At 42.4% G+C, this 24,259-nt stretch overlaps 1 protein-coding gene across 1 annotated transcript; it reads right to left on the minus strand.

Moving 5' to 3' along the window:
• Positions 1-314: 314 nt before the first annotated feature.
• Positions 315-23,352, minus strand: LOC308571699 (uncharacterized protein; the record flags this gene model as incomplete). The annotated part of the gene is made up of 4 exons (XM_081167341.1): positions 315-1,272; positions 14,414-14,517; positions 21,614-22,471; positions 23,347-23,352. The coding sequence occupies 4 exons, from the start codon at positions 23,350-23,352 to the stop codon at positions 315-317; spliced, it is 1,926 nt and encodes a 641-aa protein (XP_081023467.1).
• Positions 23,353-24,259: the final 907 nt, after the last annotated feature.

The raw sequence follows: 24,259 nt of genomic DNA on the forward strand, positions 1-24,259 counted from the left end.
ATCCTCAGATGAAGGATAGTAATTTAATTAATTAATTAATTAATACACATGATGCTAAGCTATGGTTATTATTAATAAAGGTTTATAAACCAACAACAGGCTTCAGAGTGTGGTTTCTTTATGCTTAATCAATGATGCTTAAACCACCAGGCCAGGTTGAAACCATGGCTTAGCATTAAGTGTGAACCAGGCCTGTGTTTTGAGCCTGTAGATTTATCTTGTTAATAGGAAGGTAATGTTAATCTATGCAATGATTCAGTCACATCCTACATTGTGCAATCACTTGAACCACCGAGACATTTATTAGAAGAAAACTACTCTCTCTGGAAGAGCCTTCTGCCTACTAGCTTTGCAAGAGCTTCTTTAACATCAGTGTTTCTCAGAGAGTATATGAGTGGATTGAGGACTGGAGTTACTACTGAGTAAAGGATAGCAATAACCTTGTCTTCTTCTAAGGAGTAGGCTGAGGCAGGCCGAAGGAAAGTGTAGATAATTGTGGAATAGTAAAAGCTTACAACTAAGAGATGGGAAGAACATGTAGAGAAGGCTTTCTTCTTCCCTTCTGTTGAGCGGATTTTGACTATGGTTCTTAGGATAAATCCATACGATGTTAATGTTAAGGCACAACTACCTATTGCAATTAGCACAGAAGCTGCAAAAACCATCATTTCATTCAGACTTGTGTCTGAGCAAGAGATCTTGAACATAGGTGGTAGCTCACAGAAGAAATGGTTGATGATGTTGGAGTTACAGAAGGAAAGCTGTGCTACCAGTCCTGTGTGTACTGCAGAATTTACCAAGCCTATTAGCCACAGTCCAGCCATTGCCCCAATGCAAAACTCAGTCCTCATGATGCTTGAGTACTGGAAAGGATGGCAGATAGCAGCATAGCGGTCAAAAGCCATGAATGCAAGGAGCAGGAGCTCAGTCCCTAGAGCCAACGTGAAGAGAAAGACCTGTGCAATGCAACCGGGAAGTGCAATTGTCTTTCTTGGTGCAAAAATAGTTTGCAGCATTTTGGGAACTGTAACAGAAATAGAGCACACATTTATTATAGACAAATTGATAAGAAGAAAATACATTGGCGTGTGGAGTTTGCTACACGTGCAGATGGCAAGGATGATGAGGACATTGCCTACCAATGCTGCTGTATAGATGAAGGTGAATGCCCAAAATATAAATATCTGGTGTTCAGAGGAGCTGGAAAGACCCTCCAGGATGAACTCTGTAATGGTAGAATGGTTCTTCATTTCCAACACTGACTCTGCAGACCTAGACAAATAAATCACTCTATGTAGAGACCATACCAGTTGATAGGAGAGATCCCTAATTCAGAAAAGAAAACTTTCCACACGTTGGATTTATTAATAATAGCATATAAAGAAAATTATGGTTCACATTTAAGTGAAGGGCAATAAAAAAAAAAGAGTAACAGGCTACTTGCTAAGTTTTAAAATAATGTTAGGCAGCAAATACTGTTCACAGGCAAGATGTCTACACAGTGGAACTTACAGTGCTATCCTATGCACATCTGCTCAGAAACAAACCCACCAAATTCAATAGGACTTAATCTAAGTTAAGTATGTACAATAGTGCAGTTTTACTATATGCATAATTGTATATTTAAACCGGGATCTGAAGAGCAACTGAAGCTCACACAAGACAACTTAAATAGGCCCAGTGTCATTTGCAACTCTTTTTTTTTAAAAAAAAACAACAACACACCTTTAAACAGCTGGTCCTAATGTGATTTCTGGCTACTTGTGAGCAGTTATTGTATATATGTTGTGGGGGGGGGGATTGCAACTAGGATTTGGAAGAAATTCAATTCAGTTCATATTTAAAGGCTGGCTTTTCTAATTTGCAACAAACCTGAAACAACAAACCAAACACAGCCATTCTTCAAAATCTACACTTTCCAGATTTTGCAGTGAAATTCTGCATCTAAGTGATGTGTACAAAAATCCATACATTGGGATATAGTGTACATACAAATGCATATATTTGTGTAAATATACAAAAAATATCCCTACTTGAAGGGAAATTATTTACAAAATACATATATTTGGGAAATTGTGTAGAATAATGTATATTTTGAGAAATTCTCACATACATGATAAATTTTCATTAGGAGTTGTTTTGTTGTTTTAAGCAAACTGATGTAGAAATGTGGAGAACTCAACTTAAGACTAGAGGGACAAGAAACTGCAACTGACAGGTGCCCCCATCCTTAGTTACAACTTTACCCTTTTCTGGTCTGATTTTTGGTTAATGATTACATTGCCTGTTTTGCCAACACACCCAAGAAGACTTGGGATAAGACAGATGGGGAGCAGGTTATATTTATTACATTATAAATATAGAATTTGCTATCAAAATAATCCAACCAAATTAACCAAAACCTATCTAAAATAAAGAAGGAAAGACCAAACCCTCACCTCAATTTCAGTTTTTTCTGAAGAAATGTTTCACAGTCTTCTCCTGAAATGCATCAGTGTTCATGTTCACTATATTTGCTGGCTGGAAAGATTTACTGATATCCTTTGGATGTATTTCTAGGCAAGCCAATATTGTATTACCTTGATGCTCATCTGACAAAAGCATAACCATGTATAATTGGGCTCCACATACTTCCTTAAATAGGGTGTGGATGCCATTGGGAAAAACAAAAGACATTTGAGATTTCATGAGAACCATAACAACAGCTATGTCCCTATCTGGACAGGGATAGTCTAACTTCATCTATGCTCTTGTAACCTCTAGGTTAGGAACTCTGAAGATGGTTCAGAAACTTCAGCTGGTACAGAATTTGGTGGCCAGGTTGGTCACTGGGGCAATACAGTTTGAGTATATTACACCAGTTCTGATGTGTGCAAAGGTTGGTCACTGGGACAAGACAGTTTGAGTATATTACACCAATCCTGACCTGACTGCACTGGCTGCCAATTAGTTTCCAGGCCCGATTCAAAGTGCTGGTTTTGACCTATATAGCCATAAACAGTTCAGGACAGCAATACCTCAAGGACCACCTCTCCTGATATGAACTGACCTGGACCCTGCAATCATCATCTGAGGCCGTCCTTCATGTGTGTACCCCATGAGAGGTCCAGAGGGTGGAAAGATGAAAATGGGCCTTTTCTGCTGTGGGTCTTACCCTGTAGAATTCTCTCCCCGCACCCTCATTATACATCTTTAGGCAACAGGTGAAAATGTTCCTCTTCAACCAGGTGTCTTGCTGATCAACATTCTGTGTCCTTTAAATGTATTTGTGAGAAGGGGGATTATTGTTTTGTTTTGTTTTTTTATTCTATATCTTTAGGCTGTGAAACATCCTGAGATCTCAGATGAAGAGCAGTGAAAGAAAGAAAGAAAGAAAGAAAGAAAGAAAGAAAGATGCTGTGTAAATTGCTTGTGTCTTAAAAGAAAGAATAACATTATGCCATAGCCATAGGGAGGTGTTCCATTCAAATGTAAACGCTACTGTCAGGGAACTGCCATCGGAGGAAAGGGAGGTGGAAGGGCTCACAGAGGCTGGGAAGGAGTCAGCAGCGAAAGCAGGGACCAGCAGGGGGAGAGAGGGGTCTCTGGAGGAAGGGCTCATGAATGCGGAGAGAGACGCAGCAGCAAATGCAGGAACTAGCAGGGAAGAGGGAGGGATCAGGGACACGTCCAGCGAGAACAGCGGGGAGGTGTCAGAAGCTCCCATAGGGAGACCCATGCTTCGCCGGAAGCTGCCACGTCGTGAGTCCAGAAGACGCGTTTCCGTTAAGGAGCTTCTATGCTGGAAGCGCTTCCGCAGACAACCACTGTCAGAATCTACGAGTGACTAGGGCAGACATGTTTGAGGAGCTCTGTCACACACAGAGGTTTGTGGAGTTGCACAAACTCTGAGGGACCACGATTTTACGCACAAGCAGCTAATCATCCCATCATAGCATTCCGACAGTCTTTGTAAGCTGCCTGTGCAGGAGAAGGCATCATGAGCGACCCAGCCGGAGCCGGAGAGGCAGGAGTTGGAGCGGGTCCAAGCTTGGAAGATAGGTACCGAGCGTTGGAAATCCAATTGGCGCTGCAGACGGCTAGGCTTGAGGAGAGAAGGGCTCAGGATGCAGACAAGAAGGGGAGAGCCACCCAGTTCAACAGAAAGGTACCAGGATTGGTGCAGAAATTTGGGGGGGATCCCAAGGACTATCATGCCTTTAGAACAGAGATGCAATATGCTCTCAATGTGCAGTTTGATGAATTCCCTGACGAGGAATCGCGAGTTGCTTTCGTGATTGGGCATCTTGAGAGGGGGGCGAGAGACTGGGTTAGGCCCCTGATGGCAACGCACAATGACGTACTAAAGGACACCATGAAGTTCTTTCGTGCAATGGATCTCATGTTTTCCAGCGATATTGAGGAAGGAGTGGTGCGCAGACAGCTAATGGCTTGCAAGCAGGGAAGCCGATCTGTCCGTGAGTACTGGACTGAGTTCACTATGCTGGTTCACAGATTGGGGTGGGACTTATCGGCGGCACCCATTCAAATGCTATTTGAAGAAGGCCTGGCTTCGGCCGTGAAAGACGAACTGTCCCGGGGTCCTAGGGCGGATTCCATGGATCAGCTGACTAAATCTGCGCTGACCATAGGAGCGCGCCAGGAGGCGAGAGCTTTGGAGAGGCGGGAAGGGAAAGGGGAACGCTGGAAGGAGTTCCGCATTCCTGAGATTCCAGAGACAACTTTCCCGCCGGCAGAGCCGATGGAAATCGGAACAGCGCGCGCGCGCGCAGTTTCAAAGCCCAGTGAGGGGGCTAAGAAGGAGGGAAAAGGCGCCCGGAAATGCTATCTCTGCCAACAGCCAGGCCACTTTGCCAGAGTCTGCCCCCAGAGGAAGGAATGGCAAGGGATGGTGGGAGCTGTTGAGGGAAGAGAGCAGGGAGAACCGGAGCAGGTAAAAGCCAACGCCTGGTTGCCACAGTCGGGGCACAGCAGCCAGGCCAAAGAGCAGTGAAAGTGCCCATGCCAGAAGCTCCTCAACCTGCTCTAGTGATTGAAGTGTCGCTAGAGCTGCAAAATGGACACCCCCTAAAGATAAAGGCGCTGTTGGACTCAGGCAGCTCCTGCAATTTTATGAGCAAAGAGTTTGCTGCTGAACACCAGATACAGACGATCCCTTTAAGCAACCCCCTGCAGGTGACCACGATCGATGGCAGGGAGTTGTTGGGAGGAGGAGTCAGCTTGCAGACCGTCCCAATGATAATGAGGGTGGCAAGGCACACAGAACTGATAGCGTTTAATGTGGCCACCTTGGGAGGCGCTCCCATTATTTTGGGAATGAGCTGGCTAGCGCTACATGATCCGCTGGTGGGCTGGCATCAGAGAGTGGTTTCCTTTGGTTCAGCACATTGCTTAGAACACTGCAAAGGGGAAAGGGGTTCAGCAGGGGCCCAAGCCACCCTAGCAGGGACAGAAGTAATGGAGAAAGTGAAGGTACCACCACAATATGCAGATCTCAGCGACGTGTTCAGCGAGAAGGAAGCCGACCAACTACCCCCGCATAGGCCCTTTGACTGTCAGATCAATTTACTCCCTGGAGCACAGCTTCCTGTAGGCAAGTTGTATGCCATGTCAGACAGAGAAATGCAGGAGCTGCGAGAGTTCATTGACAAGAACCTGAAGAGAGGCTTCATCAGAGAGTCCAAAGCAGCGGGGGGTAGCCCAGTGTTTTTTGTGGATAAAAAGAACACGGACAAGCCGAGACTTGTGTGTGACTTCAGGGGGTTAAATGCAGTGACAGAACCAGTGGCTTTCCCTATGCCCAGGATTGATGACATTTTGACCAGGGTGCGGAAGGGAAAGATTTTTACAAAGCTGGATCTAAGGGGGGTGTACAACCTGATACATATAAGGAAAGGGGATGAATGGAAAACCACCATGTTCACCCCTTTGGGGGCATTTGAATATTTAGTTATGCCATTTGGATTACAAGCAGGCTCAGCGTGCTTTCAATCGCTGATGAACCACGTACTAGGGCCTTTGCTGTACAAGAATTGCGTGGCCTTCCTGGATGACGTGTTGGTGTATTCTGAGAATGAGGAGCAGCATGTGAGAGACGTCAGAGAAGTGTTGCGCAGGCTGCTAGACAACCGGCTGTGGGTGAAACTGGAGAAGTGTCAGTTTCATACCAAGGAGGTAGAGTTCCTGGGGTACCGCCTGTCAGACAAGGGATTGGCTATGGATCCCGGCAAGGTCCAGGCAGTGCTGGAATGGAAAACTCCCAAAACCAAGAAGGACGTGCAGAGGTTCCTAGGGTTTGGGAACTTTTATCGTAAGTTCATCCGAAACTTTGCCCACCTGACGGTGCCCATAACGGACTGTCTCAGCAGTAAGAAGAAATTTGTTTGGACTGAGGAGGCGGAGCGAGCTTTTGAGGAGCTAAAAAGGGCCTTCGCCTCTGAAGAACAACTTCTGCATGTGGATTTACAAAAAAAGATGAGAGTCGAAACAGACGCATCAGACAGAGCCATTGGGGCGGTGCTCCTCCTGCAGCCAGGGGGGGAGGAGTCAGAGTGGAGACCGTGTGCTTTTTTTTCGCGAAAACTGAACAAATCCGAGAGGAACTACACGGTGTACGATCGAGAACTTCTTGCTATCCATGAGGCTTTCCGGAGATGGAGGCACCTGCTAATTGGTGCACAACATAAGGTGCAAGTGTGCACGGACCATAAGAACCTAGAGTATTGGAGAACTGCGCGAGTGCTCAATCAACGGCAGTTGAGATGGGCCCAGGAGTTTTCCAAATTTAACTTTGAGATTTGTTACGTGCCAGGCCCAGAGAACGTTAGGGCGGACGCTCTCTCACGCAAACCTGAATATTTGGAGGGGGAGGGAGCACCCGAAGAGACCCATGTCATTCCAGAGGACCGCTGGGTGTGTGGGGCGGCATTGGTGGGGCAAAGGGAACTGGTAGAGGGAACGGTGCATGATGAATACGCCCAGGACAAACTCAGGGGTCTCAGGAGGGAGGGAGACAAACCCGGGGGTTTTGAGGAGAGAAACGGGGCGTTGTATTACAAGGGAGCGTTATATATACCTGAAGGTGAATTGAGGGAGAAGGTACTCAAGCAACTGCACGATAGCCCCACAGCAGGGCATTTTGGGCAACACAAAACCATGTGGCTGGTTACCAGGGAATTTTGGTGGCCCAAGGTCAGGGAAGATGTGCGGGAGTATGTGAGAGGGTGTGACCAATGCCAACGAGCCAAGGGGGAGAGGCGGGCACCGGCAGGGTTATTAGAACCACTACCCACACCTGAAAGACCATGGGAAACAGTGGCAATAGATTTCATGACTGATCTGCCAAGGTCCAGAGGGAAAACAGCCATCATGGTTGTGGTAGACCTGTTAACCAAAATGGCCCACTTTATAGCCTGCTCACATGCGGTCACGGCAGAAGAAACCGCTAAATTGTTTGTAGAGAATGTGTTTAGGTTGCATGGCGCCCCCTTGAGGGTGGTTTCAGACCGAGGGAAACAATTTACTTCCAGGTTCTGGAGGAAGCTCATGAGCTTACTGCATGTAGAGGTTAATTTCTCAACTGCCCGGCATCCTGAAACCAACGGGCAGGCGGAAAGAGCTAATGGCGTCCTCCAGCAATATTTGAGGTGTTATGTGAATGACAGAGAGAATGATTGGGTGGAAAAGCTGGCGTTGGCAGAATTTGACTACAACAATGCAGAGAACGTGTCCACGGGGATGAGCCCCTTTTTGGCTAATTACGGGTGCCATCCCCGAGCCTTCCCAGGGGGGGAAGGGGAGAACTGGAGCGTTCCAGCTGCAGAACAGTTCGTAGAGGAAATGGAGGCGATCCATCGCCAGCTCCAACTTAACTTAAACAGGGCTAAGGAGGAATATAAGAGGCAGGCAGACAAAAACAGAAGAGAAGGTGAAACCATTAGGGTGGGGGACCAGGTGTGGCTGTCAACCCAAGGGTTACCATTCAAAGGGGGTTGTAAGAAGTTAAGACCCAAAAGACTGGGCCCATTTGAAGTCACGCAGCAGGTCAACCCAGTGGCTTTCAGACTCCGGTTACCGAACCACATGAAGCTGCACCCAGTTTTCCACAGGTCGCTGCTGTCACCGTATAAAGGGGACAGAGAAGGGAGGGTCAATAGGGGACCAGCAATGGAGGAGAAGGAACACAGCTACCATGTAGCGGAGATTCTCGATTCCAGGTGGAAGGGAGATCAAGTAGAGTATTTGGTAATGTGGGAAGGGGAACCGGAGTCGGAAAACACCTGGGTCATGGCAGAGGATGTAGATGACGAGGTTTTAATAGAAACTTTTCATCAGAGGTTCCCACGTAAACCTCAGCCAGTGGCGAGGTTCCGGAGGGAATACTTTGCCACCACCGACGAAGAAGAAGAGTTGGAGGGGTTCCCTGATTCCGAGGAGGAGGAGGATTCAGTGAGCCGGGACGAAGACCGATGGAGGGAAATGTTCGAGACGTCGGAAGATGAAGAGGATTCTTTTCGGGGTTTTATCTCCTCACCGCCCAGAGGAGAGAGAATGGGCGGGGGGGAAGGGGGCCCTGGAGGGGAGGTGGATGTCAGGGAACTGCCATCAGAGGAAAGGGAGGTGGAAGGGCTCACAGAGGCTGGGAAGGAGTCAGCAGCGAAAGCAGGGACCAGCGGGGGAGAGAGGGGTCTCTGGAGGAAGGGCTCATGAATGCGGAGAGAGACGCAGCAGCAAATGCAGGAACTAGCAGGGAAGAGGGAGGGATCAGGGACACGTCCAGCGAGAACAGCGGGGAGGTGTCAGAAGCTCCCATAGGGAGACCCATGCTTCGCCGGAAGCTGCCACGTCGTGAGTCCAGAAGACGCGTTTCCGTTAAGGAGCTTCTATGCTGGAAGCGCTTCCGCAGACAACCACTGTCGGAATCTACGAGTGACTAGGGCAGACATGTTTGAGGAGCTCTGTCACACACAGAGGTTTGTGGAGTTGCACAAACTCTGAGGGACCACGATTTTACGCACAAGCAGCTAATCATCCCATCATAGCTACATATTGAGAAAGCACAACAGATATGAGTGCACTAAATGTCGGTTTTTAGTAATTTGGTTAAAAAGGGAAATTACTTTAGGTAAAATAAAAAGAATTCCCTGGATGCCTTGATCCAGGTTTTGGGAAGTACTCTGTAGAAGAGCCACAACAAAGATTTAAAATTACAAAATATGTTGCAAAGTAAAATGTGAAAATATAGGCTGCTAGACCATTGAAACATCCCCTTCTAAGTTGATTCAAAAGTTCCCTACTTCTCTTAGCACAGAAAGAGAGCACATGTTTGGTAAGTTAAAAATTATTTACTTACAAACTCTTCAAAGGTCAGATTCATGTGTTTTTCCATACAGCAGCAAGACAGGCAGTATAACTTAGGCCCTAAAATGGGCGATGTTTCTAAACTACAGTGGTACCTTGGTTTAAGAACAGCTTAGTTTATGAACAACTTGGATTAAGAATGCTGCAAACCCAGAAAACAGGAAAGAAGTCAATGTGTATGTGTATATGTACATAAAGTTTGTTAAGATGGTATGGGTTTTTTTGTAGGTTTGTTTTTTGTGCTTTTTGTTTCATTTCCCCCCCCCCCTTTTTTGATTTTATGTTTGTAATTTTTGTTGTAAATTCACTTTGGGGGAAAACAAACAAACAAAAATAGCCACAATTTCATTCAGGCTAATGTCGGAGCATGACAACTTTAAAATTGGACAAAGTTCGCAGAAAAAAATGATTGATGGTGTTAGAATTGCAGTAGGACAGATGCTGCAGAAGTAAAGGGTGAATGGCAGTAGAAACTATTCCTTCCTCGCCTGATTGTGCAATCCACCAGGAGCCACCTCCTGCCCGGCCTGTTGCTACATCCCAGCCCATCACTATTACCTCATCCAGGAGGAGGGAAGATAAGTGGCAATGCCACATGCCAGAGCAGTCCCACTTTTGCTGAATTTGGTGAGGGGGGGCATGTTCTCCAAGGCTTGGATGCTCATTTTGTCTGCCCCAGCAGGGCCCAGACTCATCAGCCCTATGGAAGAGACTCCTCATGAGGCCAGAGGAACATCGCCCAGCTATGAGTGTGAAGGCAGCTCCTTATAAGTCCCTTTTTCACCTGGCCTGGGGGACGAGGCCCACACTCACCAGCCCTAGTAAGAGGCTCCTCATGAGGCCAGAGGAACATTCCCCGCCTATTGTTTTATTGATTTAATAAAACTATTTAATATTTAATATTGATTTAATATGCTGTAAACCGCTTTTAGATTTTTTAAAAAGAATATAGAGTGGTATAGAAGTTAAATTGTTTGTTTGTTTGTTACATTTCTGCACCACCTTTATTTCCTTCTGCACCACCTTTAATAAACTCAAGTTATGATGCTGCACTGGTGCTTGCCTGCACTGAACAATATCTGTGAGGAACCAAGATGTTCTTTCTGGAAATGTCTCCACTGGCAGTGACAGGAAGAAAGCGAGCTTTTCAGGGACAGGGTGCTGGCCATAGCTGTCAACGTTTTCCTTTTTTTAAGGGAAATTCCCTTACTCCGAATAGGATTCCTTGCAAGAAAAGGGAAAAGTTGACAGCTATGGTGCTGGCAGGTGGAGTCCACTGAACTAAAAGCTCTGCAGATCCTCCAAAGGCCCTGATCCTCAGGCATCTGCATAAGAGGGAAATAGTCCCTAACTTCTATCTTGGTTGCTGTGAGCCTGAAGGAATTGTGATACACCTCCGCTTCTCCCCGAGTACACTCTGTTGTATTGTTTTATTTATATGTTAGTTGAAGAATTAAATAAAACCCAGAAACATCATATATAGCTAATGTATTATTGTTCATAAGCATACAAATTTCCCTAAAACACAAGGGATAACTCGCTCCCCTCTCTGGGTCTAGAGTGCATTTACCATCATTGGCCTCATCACAAAAGATTGGAATAATCCTTTCTCCAACCTGAACCTGTTAAGTGCATCATGGACTTATAGGTTCAGCTTTTACCCTGGTGTGCATCCAGGGACCTGAAGGACAAAACAATGTAAGATTCCCACAGAGTGCCCTTATTTCCCCACAAACAAGATCTTATATTTCCAGCCTGGAAAGGCCAATTAAACCAATCCCATTAACTCGATGCATAACAGTAGGAAAGAGGTGGGGGAGAGGAGTCCCAAAAGCAATCAGGGCCTTCCTGCAGAACTACTAAACACTGAAACAAGCAACTAGTAAAGCTTGTACTACTAAAGAAGAGGGGACAATTTGGGGAGGAAACTGATCAAATAGTCTGGCTTCCTTCCTCTCCTGATCAGGCAATCCACCAGGAGCCACCTCTTGCCCAGCCTGTTGCTGCATCCCACCTCATCACTATTACCTAATCAAGAAGCAGGGAAGACAAGTGGCAATGCCACATGCCAGAACACCCCCACTTTCACTGAATGTGGTGAGGGGGCACCTTTTGCAAGGCTTTGATGTTCATCTGGTCTGCCCCAGCAGGGCACAATTTTTATCTCCAGTGCTATCTAACATTGATACAAGGCCTCGTAAAGCAGCAGTTTAGTGCTGTGTTTCAAAATACTATCATACTGTCAGTATGTTGGTGACACTCAACTCTGTTTCTCCATAACGTGTGAATAAGGAAGGGCATGTGGGCTTGGAAACAGTGGTGGGAAGGATGCGGGAAAACATGTTTAGCTTTAATCTTTGACTTGCTCAGGCTTCTCAATAATCTTCTGCCTGCGAAAAAGGAAGATTATTCCCCAATCTGGTGAGAAATAAGTTTGGATGACAAGAAAGAATGATGAACAAAATATAGCAGGTTGTTGCCTGAGAGCATTCAAAGGCCACGTACTTGAGAAGGAACACGGTAAATATAGATGCAGGCTTTTATCTATGACATTGAGGAGAAACCAGTTCCTACAATAAAATCATTGCCTGTTAAATCACTTATGAAGGACTCCTCTATCTATGAAATCACATCGTTTCCTCTTCAAAAACAATCCTAGTGGTGAAAGGATGATTTTAGTGTTAACTTTTATGTATTTTTAATGAAATATATTATCTATTAGAGAGAAAATCATGAAAGCTTGAATCATATGTTCCGCAAACGAGTTCTGAAGAACTGAAGCATATTTGACTGTTCATGAAGTAATCATGAGGCATCAGGCATAAGCCTGCATTTTATTAATGTTTGATCAGGACTTGTATATTAAAGAGAGGGCTTAGATTTTCAAATGTTTCATGCCAGGCAGACCAGCTGCTTAAGAAAACACTGGCAATGTTTTCCTCCTAGACAAGGGGGCCCCTTGATTTATAGCAGAAAACAAATCTCAAAGTCGTAAAAGCTGGAATTACAGACTGAGTAAGGACACTGACCCTACATGTTACAGAAGATAAAAAAGGGCAGAGATAAACATAATTAGGAATGGGTAAATAGTAAAATAATACCAATGTGCCTCCCAGTAAAATGAGCCAGATCTTCTTTCTAAGGTTAAAGACCAAATGGAGAAAGAGAGCAATTTTTGGGAAGTCTTTTTAAAGCTGTTTCTTTCTTAAACTGAGAGAGTTAGAGGGCAATAAATGTTGGGAAAAGCAGCTGGCTGAAGGGGGGGGTGTTAAACTGAAGAGGCTTCTTTTAAAGCGGTTTTTTACTGTGTTCCTTTTTTTACTGAGTTCCCTTTTCTACTTTACAAAGACCTTATTCCTTTTAAGAGGCTACCTGTGTTGTGTATTAAGTGTATTGGCATAGATGTAATTATGCAAAGGATTTAACAAATGCTAGATTTTTATTTCATATAGTTGTAAGAGTTGTATTTTGAAATTAAGTCAGCCACCAGTCTAGCCCCCCTGCCAGACAGGAAGACGCCATCCAAGCTGTCCTGATATATAAGCTGTCAGACATTTGTTTAGAAACCTTCAAATGAAGGAGATCTTTCAATGTTGATGTGAAACTCAAGATCCTTGACATATGTTTAAGATAAAAATTTAAGATTAACCATTTGTTTTAGAAGGCAATAGGGCAAGGAGGGCAAGAGGTGAGCTGGTAATTAAGATTCCTTGTTGAGACACATGTAAGATATATTACTACTTATTTGTCATTTATAGATGTAACAATATATAGCTCTTTGTGTTCCATATAAGGACAGGAGGATATGGGTGTATCTTTTAGGATTGGTTATAGCAATCAGCCAATAGGAAATCCAACCAGGCTGATTGGACAGAGGCAGCCAAAGGAGGAGCAAAGGGGGCTGGATTAAGGGAATATAAGTGCTGGCCATAATGGCAGGAGGCCAGGCCAGAGCTTGGTAACCATATACCACTGTGCCTCTCATTTATTTGTCTGACAAATAAATAATTATTTTAATTTCTCTATTGCTGCGTTGAATATTTCATTCCAGCTAAGCGTTAACCACAAGCAGGGTGCTACAATCAAATAGTTTACTGTTTACTGTTTTTTAATAGTATTTATATATTTGTGTGTGTGTGTGTGTGTGTGTGTAAATATATATATAATTTATATATGTATGTAGATCAATCAACCTTGAGGAATTTGAAGCAGCCTTCCTCTTGCAGTAATTGTCTTGAAAGCATCTTTGAAATCTTTGTTTCTCAGTGAGTATATGATTGGATTAACAACTGGAGTTACCACTGTATAAAGGAGAGAAACAAATTTGTCTTGGTCTAGAGAGTAGTCAGAGGTGGGCCTGATATATGTGTAGATGACTGAGGAGAAGTAAAAACTGACTACAATGAGATGTGAGGAGCATGTAGAAAAAGCCTTTTTCTTCCCTTCAGTGGAACGAATTCTGAGGATACTTCTTACAATAAATGAGTATGATGCTAGGGTCAACCCACAGCTACAAATCCCAAAAATCACATCTGCCACAAAAGCCATAGTCTCATTCAGACTAGTGTCAGAGCAGGAGAGCTTTAAAAGTGGAGGAACATCACAGAAGAAATGGTTGATGATGTTAGAGCTGCAAAAGGAGAGTTTCAGCATGAGTCCAGCGTGAACAGCAGAGTTGACCATTCCAGCAACCCACACTCCACTTGCTATTCCAACACATACTTCCTTCCTCATAATGACTGTGTACTGCAGAGGATGGCAGATAGCAGCATAGCGGTCAAAAGCCATAAATGACAGAAGGAAAAGCTCTGTACCCAAAGCCCATATGAATAGATACACCTGTGTGATGCAGCCATAAAAGGAGATGCTGTTTGCACGGGTCCAAAGAGTCTGAAGCAATTTAGGAATTGTAACAGAGATGGAAAACACATTCACTAAGGACAGGTTAACAAGCAGGAAATACATGGGAGAGTGGAGTTTTCGGCAAGAGCATATGGTAAAGATTAGGAGGAAATTACTGCCTAAAGCAATAGCATATATGAATGTGAATAACCCAAAGAGAAAAGTCTGGAGTTCTGAGGAGCTGATCAGACCAACCAGTATAAATTCCATAGTAACCGACTGGTTCTTCATTTCAATAACCGTGGCACTGGTGTCCTAAACAGATAAATTATATTAAGTAGAATTAATGATCCAAATTTATACATACACCATCCTTCTTTCTCTCTTTTTGTGCCAAAAGGATAAAATTGGCCCTTATTTGACTTCACTAGTCATTTTTAAGATTGTGGCAAGCTAGTCTGTCATCATAGAAAATGTGGACTCTGAAGTTATCCCTTGCACTATACTCAGAAAATAGTCTCATTGACATTGAACATTACTAAAACAATACTTCCCACTGCAACCCCAAAACACACACACAAAAGATGGCCACTGCTTAGGAAAATGCAGGAATTTTTAAAAAGAACACTGCTAGCAGTAATTGCTGACATTTGTATTACCTAGTGAGGATGAGAACCACCAAGTAGTTTCAGTAAATGACACAATGCTTACTCTCGTTTATATCAATTTTTGTTAATTGTCAACATTTGCTGAGACATGCTGATTATTCCCTCCATTTCAAAAGGTCTCTGTGGCCATTTTGTTTATACTTAAGCTGGTTAATTAACTATATCTGAGTGGAAATGTATTGCTGCAATGCTGCAGGATTTGTATAGGTAGATGTATCAGTTCACTCAGGGGGATGTAGTCAGGTGGAGGATCCTGTGAAGGATCCTGTGATTGCAGATACAGATGCAAAGTCTGACAAGGGCTAATTCATCATGCACAATTGCTTGTGCCCATCAGCTCTGTAGGGAGCAAGGCCCAATGAACATAGTGAGGCTTTCATCCAAGAAAACTTCCATCAGATTGTGCTGTTTAGGGTGATATCTTGGATCTTTGTTCATAAAGGATATACTCATTTCACCATGATATCTGGTTAAACCAGTTTTGTGAGGTGTTGCATTTTTAAAAATTATACTAAAAAGGAAGTTTTACTAGTAAAATAAATAACACAAAAATACATTCAATAAGAGAGATACTTTATACTTCATACTTTAATCAAACAATAATCAAACACAAATCATCAAATTTAAATGACTATTTGATGATTTGTGTTTGATTATTGTTTGATATTTTATTCCTTATTGACAAAAAATCATGTATTTATTATTCTTCATCATTTAATTAGAATTGATATAATCCAATTGTGGTTTAATTAAATCCAACTTCTAACACCTTATTTCTATCATTCAAATATCAACTCTTATTATTTCTGTTCTTGTTAAACTTGCCCTGCTGTTCCAATCATTTTTTTGGGGTGGGGCATATTCATTCATAGGATAAGCTTATATCTTATTATATGTATTAATAATTTACTGTGCTGTAATTTACTTTGCCACTCTTTTAAAGAAGGGTGCTCCCCCATCTCTCCTTTCAAATACAGTTTTTAACCACCAGTACCTGAGCAGAGACTGACATACTCACAATCATATTTCTACTCTTAATGAAATTTCTTTCAGCCTCAGTGTTACATTACCCAGCAGACAATCTTGGTGGCACATTCCATGACACTGCACATGAAATACATATCAAAATATAATACTATATAAAACCTCATTTTACAACCCTTTAAAAAGTGGTTTGAAAGGGGTTTATCAAAGCACAACAGTTTCTTATTTATATGTATTTATTGTGTATTTATTTCTTCCCCACCCAAAATTAGCTGAAGAATTACATTAAAAAAGATAAAACACTAACAATAGAGAATAGAAACAGGAAAACTACAGTAGGGGTCAACTGTTTGGTAATATGATGTAATTATTAGAGAGGAGCACAGAATGCCTGAAAACATGTTATCAGGTAAACCTAGCATCATAGGTGATCCTGTGCTTGAACTGAATGTCTTCAAAATCAGAATTGCACATCTGAAGGTCAAATTGGCCTATTTCTGGTCACCAAAAGTGGCCACCATGTTTCCTTTGAACTAATAAGCTCCAAATATTTTCCTGCACAGTCACTGATGATGCGGTTAATGTTCCCTCTCACCAAAGAGTCACACTTTATTCCACCAACGTTCTAATGTTAGAAGAGAATGAGAGGACCAATTATGGGAGATTTCTAACATAGCAGCTGGCATTAGAACAAGAATGAGCTCTTTGTAAATCAATGGCTTCATTTCCATTAGAGAAATCAACAGCAGTGCCAATGTTAGTTCTGGAGGGATAATCTGTAGTACAATTGCTGAGAATTTTTGGAAAATGGGAGTCCAAACTGCTGCCATTATTGGGCAAGACCCCCACATGTGAATAATATATGCCCAGCCTGCAACATACCATCCAGAACTTAATAAACAGCTTTCAGTTTATCTTTCCAAACTTGACCAATGAATAATATCATTGGAGCACTACTTTGTACATATATTCTTTGACTCTAGCTGAAACCTTTTGGAGCAGGCACATGTACCAGGGGTTTTTCATGCTCCTGATTTTATGCAGCCGATTTAGGTTCAGAGGAAACAGTTAGATGAAATCAAATATTTACCTTCATATGTTTTTGCATTTGCTTGTTTGTTCCTATTATTCATTTGTTCATTTATTTCCCCTTCTTATAATGTAGAGCCAATATCCTCCTATCAACCTGATTTCTGATAATAACCAGTTTGATATCATCGAAGGCATACTATCCAGACAAAGCTAGTAACCAGCGCTAAATATTTTTTTAAGTGGCGAGATGGTGCCACTGGGAGAAAGACATTTGAGGTATCATCCGGGAGATGATGATTAATTCTGTTGCCAAAATAATTGCACATGTACATTTGCATCATTTCCATGTTTAGCACACTTGTCAAATTCACTTCCTATCATTCAACTTTTAGAATCCTGAGGCACAATTCACATTCCCACTGAATTTAAATTAATATGAGTGTGCTTAACCTTGAGTGAATCATGCCACTACTATTTCTACAAATAAAGTTATTGTTTTTGTGAGATGATGCAACCCTAATATAATTGGGTTTTTCTATGAACACTACCAAAAAGTCTTTGCCTGGAAATATTATAAAGTAAAGGTGACATAATATATATACACATGTAATATATGAATGAAATAAACAACTATATTTAAAATATGTGCATGTCAAGGAAAGTATTTTGGTGAATTAATTTGTATGCTGTTTTGCAGTTGCAGCATTATATTTTGTGCATATTATTTTGTGTACCCCTAAACATTCTTACTTTCAAGATAAATGAATATAAGAACCAGGAGCAGGGAAGAGCAATTGCAGTCATCTAGCTAGTATTGTAAACACCTGAAACACTGCAGCTCTTCGGTTGAAGGAAAACAAAATTCATTTGTGTTAGGAGTCCAGGTTTCCAGCTTGCTAACACAGTAAGTGTAGCTAATTTAAAAAGGAGACTTTATTGCAAAACAAACAGCTCCAGATGGCTCTAACAAAGCCTCCAGAATCATTACTCAAGATGACTCTTCTGAAGACTCCTTCCAGTGTCTACAGAATATATTGAACTTTCGCACCTTACATCTCTTGTTTTGCTTCCTGTCTAGCAGCCCTCCCATTCACTGACTGTGTGGACTTATTGGATCAGCTCCAACCTCTTCCTTTTCAGAGAGGCTGTCTCTGAGTTTGTTTGTGCTGTTTTGTGCTTCCTGTGAGCTTTGGCCTGCGTTCTAGCCTGCTCTAAGCTACAGTGGTACCTTAGGTTACAGACACTTCAGGTTACAGACGCTTCAGGTTACAGACTCCGCTAACCCAGAAATAGTACCTCGGGTTAAGAACTTTGCTTCAGGATGAGAACACAAATTGTGTGGCGGCAGCAGGAGGTCCCATAAGCTAAAGTGGTACCTCAGGTTAAGAACAGTTTCAGGTTAAGAACGGACCTCCAGAACGAATTAAGTTCTTAACCCGAGGTACCACTGCACTGCCTTATCAGCCAGCCTGTCACGGTCAGGAAGAGCTGAAGTCTGCAACTCCCTGGCTCTCCCCTGCCTGACTAACATCTTAGTCTCTCTGTTCCTGGCTGCTTTCTGCTGTTGGCTGCAAACATTCACTCGGAGCTAGCTCATTCCTGACAATTTGTTGTTAAAACTGGAACAGCCCATGTTTTGCCCTTCAGTTGTTTTTGGAGTATAGCTCCCTCCCATATTCTGTTACCATTGGCTATCATAACTGGGAATTGGACTCCAACAAAACCTGGAGGGCATGACACTGATTTCTGTGTTAAAAGGTAAAGGACCCCTGGAGGGTTAAATCCAGTCAAAGGCGACGATGGTGTTGTGGCGCTCATCTCACTTCCATGCCGAGGGAGTCAGTGTTTGTCCACAGACAGCTTTCTTTGGCATGTGGCCAGCAGGATTAAACCGCTTCTGGCACAACGGAACACTGTGACAGAAACCAGGGTGCACGGAAACACCGTTTACCTTCCTGCCACAGCAGTACCTATTTATCTACTTGCACTGGCGTGCTTTCGAACTGCTACATTGGCAGGAGCTGGGTCAGAGCAACAGGAGCTTACTTCATTGCAGGGATTTGAACCACCAACCTTCTGATCAGCAAGCCCAAGAGGCTCAGTAGTTTATACCACAGAGCCACCCGCATCCTAACAAAACCTGGAGGGCATGACACTTATTTCTGTGTTAAACCAATAGTTGAAAGAGCAAGTTAAACCTTGTTGTTGTTGTTAATTCTTTTCTGTCCCCACAGCTCCTGCCCTTGCCACACACCCATGTCTAATCTGAAAGGATTAATCTGTAGTTTTGGGTTTCCCATTTTTCCAATCCTAAAATCAGCTCTACACATTTGTCTTGAAAAAAGTCCTGTGGGAGTCATAAAGCCACGGCAGAGGCTTGTATCGCTGCATGGTGCCTTCTGATCTCGGTGACCAGCATGTCTGTGCCTTGTAATGTATAGAATGTATTGACCTTATATGGAGTTGTGTTTCCTTTGGGCAGTGATTACCTTATATGGCGATGGGTGTTGTAAAGCCATGATTGGGCATGTAACGTGAGACATTGGCAGACGGCCATGCAGGCTGAGAGAGAGACAAAGGATAATAAAAAGTTACCGGAGAGAGAGAGAAGTCGAAGGAGCTGCTCCTCCATCCTGAAAATATTGCTGTCTCACTGTGTCCTTTTTTCAAATGCTATGCAGCACCATTTGTGACGGCTGGCTTCCGTCAAAGTCCTTATGTAAAACTGTCAACCTTTTACTGTGGATTACTCCTACTATACATATCTGAAAGCATGTCTATATATGCATTTAATGCACTCTATCTAGTATATGCATTTTTCTCCATATTATGGTTGTGTTTTGGGTTGCATGTTGTTTAGAAAAGTTCGCATTAGGTAGATTCAGCTTTACATGCAAACTGAATAGAATTCCCCCTTTCATCCCTAGTCCATACTCTCTATTTCAGCAGTTTGGGATAAACCATTACTCCTTTGGTTTTTGTTCCACTTCAATTCAATTTGAATATCATTTCAGTTCATTTCAGTTCAGTTCAATTGTCACATTTAACAAGGTCACTGTCAGGTTAAGGAACAATATGTTTAAGTTAAGTATATTCATGCTGGGTTCAGTGGCTAAATATAATTCAAAATTAACTTTCAACTGGCTGCTGATACGTCCATTTTTAAGAATAATATTTTTATTGAATTACAGAAAATTACAGTGGTTCTTGTCTTTACTCCTAAATCCATACACAATTGTACATTGCATCATCATTATTATTTTTAAAAAATTACAACTATGTGTGTCTTTAAAAGGCTTACAACTCACAAACTCACAAAGTGCTCCTAATATTCATTGCTAACTAGACAATTTGAAGAGATCCAGCAACATCATCTGTATATATTGAACTTTAGATAATATAATGCACTGTTCCAAGCTACAAAAACAGGCAGAATATTAGGAATTACAGTGGCACTTTGGTTTGCAACCACTTCGGATTACAACCATTTTGGATTACAACCACGTCAAACCTGGAAGTGTGTGTCCCTTTTTGGGGATTACAACCCCTTTTTTTTTTATTACAACCAATTTTTTTAATTTTTTTTTTTTTGGGGGGGGGAGAACCCATTGGCGAAAGCATGTCTTGGGTTACAACCTGTTTTGGTTTACAACCAGACCTCCAGAACGGATTATGGTTGTAAACCAAGGTACCACTGTAGACTATTTCAAACATTCCATGGGACACCATTTCACAATGCATGGATTGGAATTGTGTCTGCCAGCGGCGTAGCGTGGGTTGTCAGCACCCGGGGCAAGACAAGTAATTTGCGCCTCCTAACCCGGGGCAAGGCAAGTAATTTGCGCCCCCTAACCCCTAACCTGCCGCCGCTGCCAGCTTCTTCTTGCTGCTGCCTGGTCTGGTGTGGTTCTCTCCCGCGCTGAGCGCCGCGCTGGGCTGCCGCTGCACTGTCCCTCCCCCAGATAGTCCCTCGCTCTCTCTCCGCACCGCACGCCTGGCACCCACCCCCTCCACAGTGGGCGGCGACCCAGCGGCTCGGATCGGATTCGCACAGCCAGCACTGCAGTGAGAGAGAGTGAGTGAACCAGGTAGGGGCAGAGAGCTGCGAGTGCGAGCGCCCCCCCGATGTTGCGCCTGGTGCGGCCGGCCCCCCCTGCACCCCCCACGCTATGCCACTGGTGTCTGCAATAACTACCCAAGACCTCCATGCTTGAGTTCTGCAGTTCTAAATAAGGCTAAGGCACATGAAAGGCTTATGTATGTGCAAAAGGCATGTTCCCCAATTGTGTGCACTGATGTACATGTATACTCTCTCTCAGAACCCCCTGTATCTTTTTTTTTTTAAAGAAGCTGTTTATACACTGGGATACTGCCATTCTATACTTGTATTTTCAGCAGTAATACCAATGAGTTCAGGGGAGCTTATACTTAGGTTGTTTCCTAAAATAGATTGCTTCCTAAAATATGCTTGTTATTTAAGCACCATGTTTGATTCTCAAGTACAAAATATGTCATCTGAACATCTTACGTCAGCTAAACATAAACAATATCCTGTTGTCAACCTTTTCTTTCAGTTCACATATTTTTAAGAATGCTGCTCTAAAAGGATATGGAGTTCATTCTTGGAGTATTTGAAGCAGCCTGCTTCTTCCACGAAATGTCTTGAGTGCTTCTTTAAAATCTTTGTTTCTTAGTGAATATATAAGGGGATTAACAACAGGGGGTACCACTGTATAAAGGAGAGAAACAAATTTGTCTTTGTCGGGGGAGTAGTCAGAGGATGGCCGGATATATGTGTATATGATTGAGAAGAAGTAAAAACTGACTACAAAGAGATGTGAGGAACATGTAGAGAAAGCCTTCTTTTTCCCTTCAGTGGAACGAATCCTAAAGATAGCTCTCATGATAAACAAATAGGATATTAAGGTTAACCCACAACTTCCAATCCCAAATATCACATCTGCCACCAAAGCCATAGTCTCGTTCAGGCTGGTGTCAGAACTTGCGAGCTCTAGAAGTGGAGGAAGATCACAGAAGAAGTGGTTGATGATGTTGGAGTTGCAGAAGGACAGTTGCAGCACAAGTACAGTGTGAATGGCAGAATTGCCCATTCCAGCAACCCATACTCCACTTGCTATTCCAAAACACACTTCCTTCCTCATAATGACTGTGTACTGCAAAGGATTGCAGATAGCAACGTAACGGTCAAAAGCCATAAATGAGAGAAGAAAAATCTCTGTTCCTAAAGCCCATATGAATAGATACACCTGTGTGATGCAGCCATAAAAGGAAATGGTCTTTGTGTGAGTCCAAAGAGTCTGGAGCAATTTAGGAGTTGTAACTGAGATGGAAAACACATTCACTAAGGACAGGTTGATGAGTAGGAAGTACATGGGTGTGTGGAGTTTTCTGCAACTGCATATGGTGAAGATGAGCAGGAAGTTTCCAGCCAAAGCAGTAGCATAGATAAATGTAAATACCCAAAAGAGAAGAGTCTGTAGTTCTAAGGAGCTGCTTAGGCTGACCAGTGTAAACTCCATAGCAGTAGACTGGTTTTTCATGTCAATGTCTCTGATGCTGATGACCTAGACAGGCAAATTGTGTTAACTTGGTTATCCAGATAGAAACTTAGTTTTTCCATTCACTTTCTCCCTCTCTCACTCACACTAGAGATTTGGCAATTTCTTTCTTCAGCTGGCAAATATTTGTAAAGCAATTGTTCTTTCATTTGAGATCACAAAAATAAATAAATCATAACTTCTTTTGAGTCTCATGGCTAACAATATACTTTCATTCATTATTAAATTGGCTGTCTTTTCATTAAATAGCAGCATCTACTATGGCCAAAATAACTTGTTACTTGATCTTTATAACCTAAATTGTATTAATATTAGCCATAGCATCTTATGGACTGCCAAGCCTTGAAATAAATAAATAATAAATAAATAAGGCCTAAATAACCCAATTTCATCTTTATATTCATCCTCGGTAAATATCAACATTAGTAAGAATAGGCTGCCTAAATCTTTCCACCAGTTTTTGAAAGTTTTCCATAATTCAAATTCTTCTCTAAGAGATGGTTAATCAGAAAATAGTTATATTCAAATCTTCTGTGTCCTTTTAAAAACACGTACATGCAGTCATCATAACTCAGCCAAAAATATCCACTTTTAAAATATTCCCATACATATCCAACTGGGATGTTTCAAAGCCCTTACATATAGATATATGTGAGTATCTGAAAATGAGTTGACATTTTTTGTGCAAGAAGTTAGAGTTCAGAGATTTAAGTGATTGTGTGAAAAATCACTGCTTGCAAAATGCTATGTGAAATACTATGTCAAGCCACATATTACAAACCCTTTAAATGGGGTTGGGCAAAACACAAGTCATTTATTATCCTTTAATAATTAACCAATTTACATTATGAAGAAACTCTTAAGTAACATGAAAGATTTACCTTCATCCCTATTTGCTCTTTTGTATCGTTGCTGGTATTTTATAACTTGGAGCCAATTGCCTTCTATAAGTTGGATGTCTGATGAAAACTGGTTTGATCTCACTGTAGACAGGCTTTCAAGGAAAGCTATCAGCTACCTTTAAATCTTACTTTAATTGAAGTGATGGTGCCACTGGGAGAAGGAACTCTGAGGCACCTGGAAGATGATGAGGATTTGTTCTATTCATTCTACTGATGTCAACATTTAGCCCATTTTTCAAATACACTTATAATTCAAATTTCAATGTTGACAATGCTTCATTTCCAAAAAGAGGCAGTTTTCATTTCCCAAAGGAGTCAGTTTTCACTTCAAACTGCACAACAGTAATATCTGCAATAATATATTGTCACTTCTTTTAATCTTTGCCATACATTACTTGATCCCTATATATAAGATTAATTATAGGAGGAATTAAGTGTCATCTAAATATTACTTTGTAGGTGTTTTGCTTCAAGAGATGCTTTCAAACCCACAAACTATCTAGTGGGATCTCTTGTCCCATATCTATCCCCCATTTGAATTGATAGGTGTTCATTAACACATTTAAACCCCAGTACATTCCAAGGTACTATAGAGTATTCGGGGCGGGGGGAGGCAAAAGGAACATGATGTAACTAACAGAGCAATAATAATACTCTGAGGAAGGGGAAATGAAATTTAGTCAAACCATCACATCTAAAGCCCAGGCTCACTTAGTCCTTGTTTTGGAGAGTTATATATCTCTGGGATGGAAATAAGCTACACCAGCTCTAGGACTGTCATAGTTTCAATGACAGATCAGGAGAATGGAAAACTTTTGGACTCTGTGTATCGACAGCCTCTCCCAGCACACCTCTTTTTTACACTCTCTGACACCAAAGTTCTGACATAGAG

This window comes from Podarcis bocagei, assembly GCF_964188305.1.
Source record: "Podarcis bocagei genome assembly, chromosome: 13".
Classification (NCBI taxonomy): domain Eukaryota; kingdom Metazoa; phylum Chordata; class Lepidosauria; order Squamata; family Lacertidae; genus Podarcis; species Podarcis bocagei.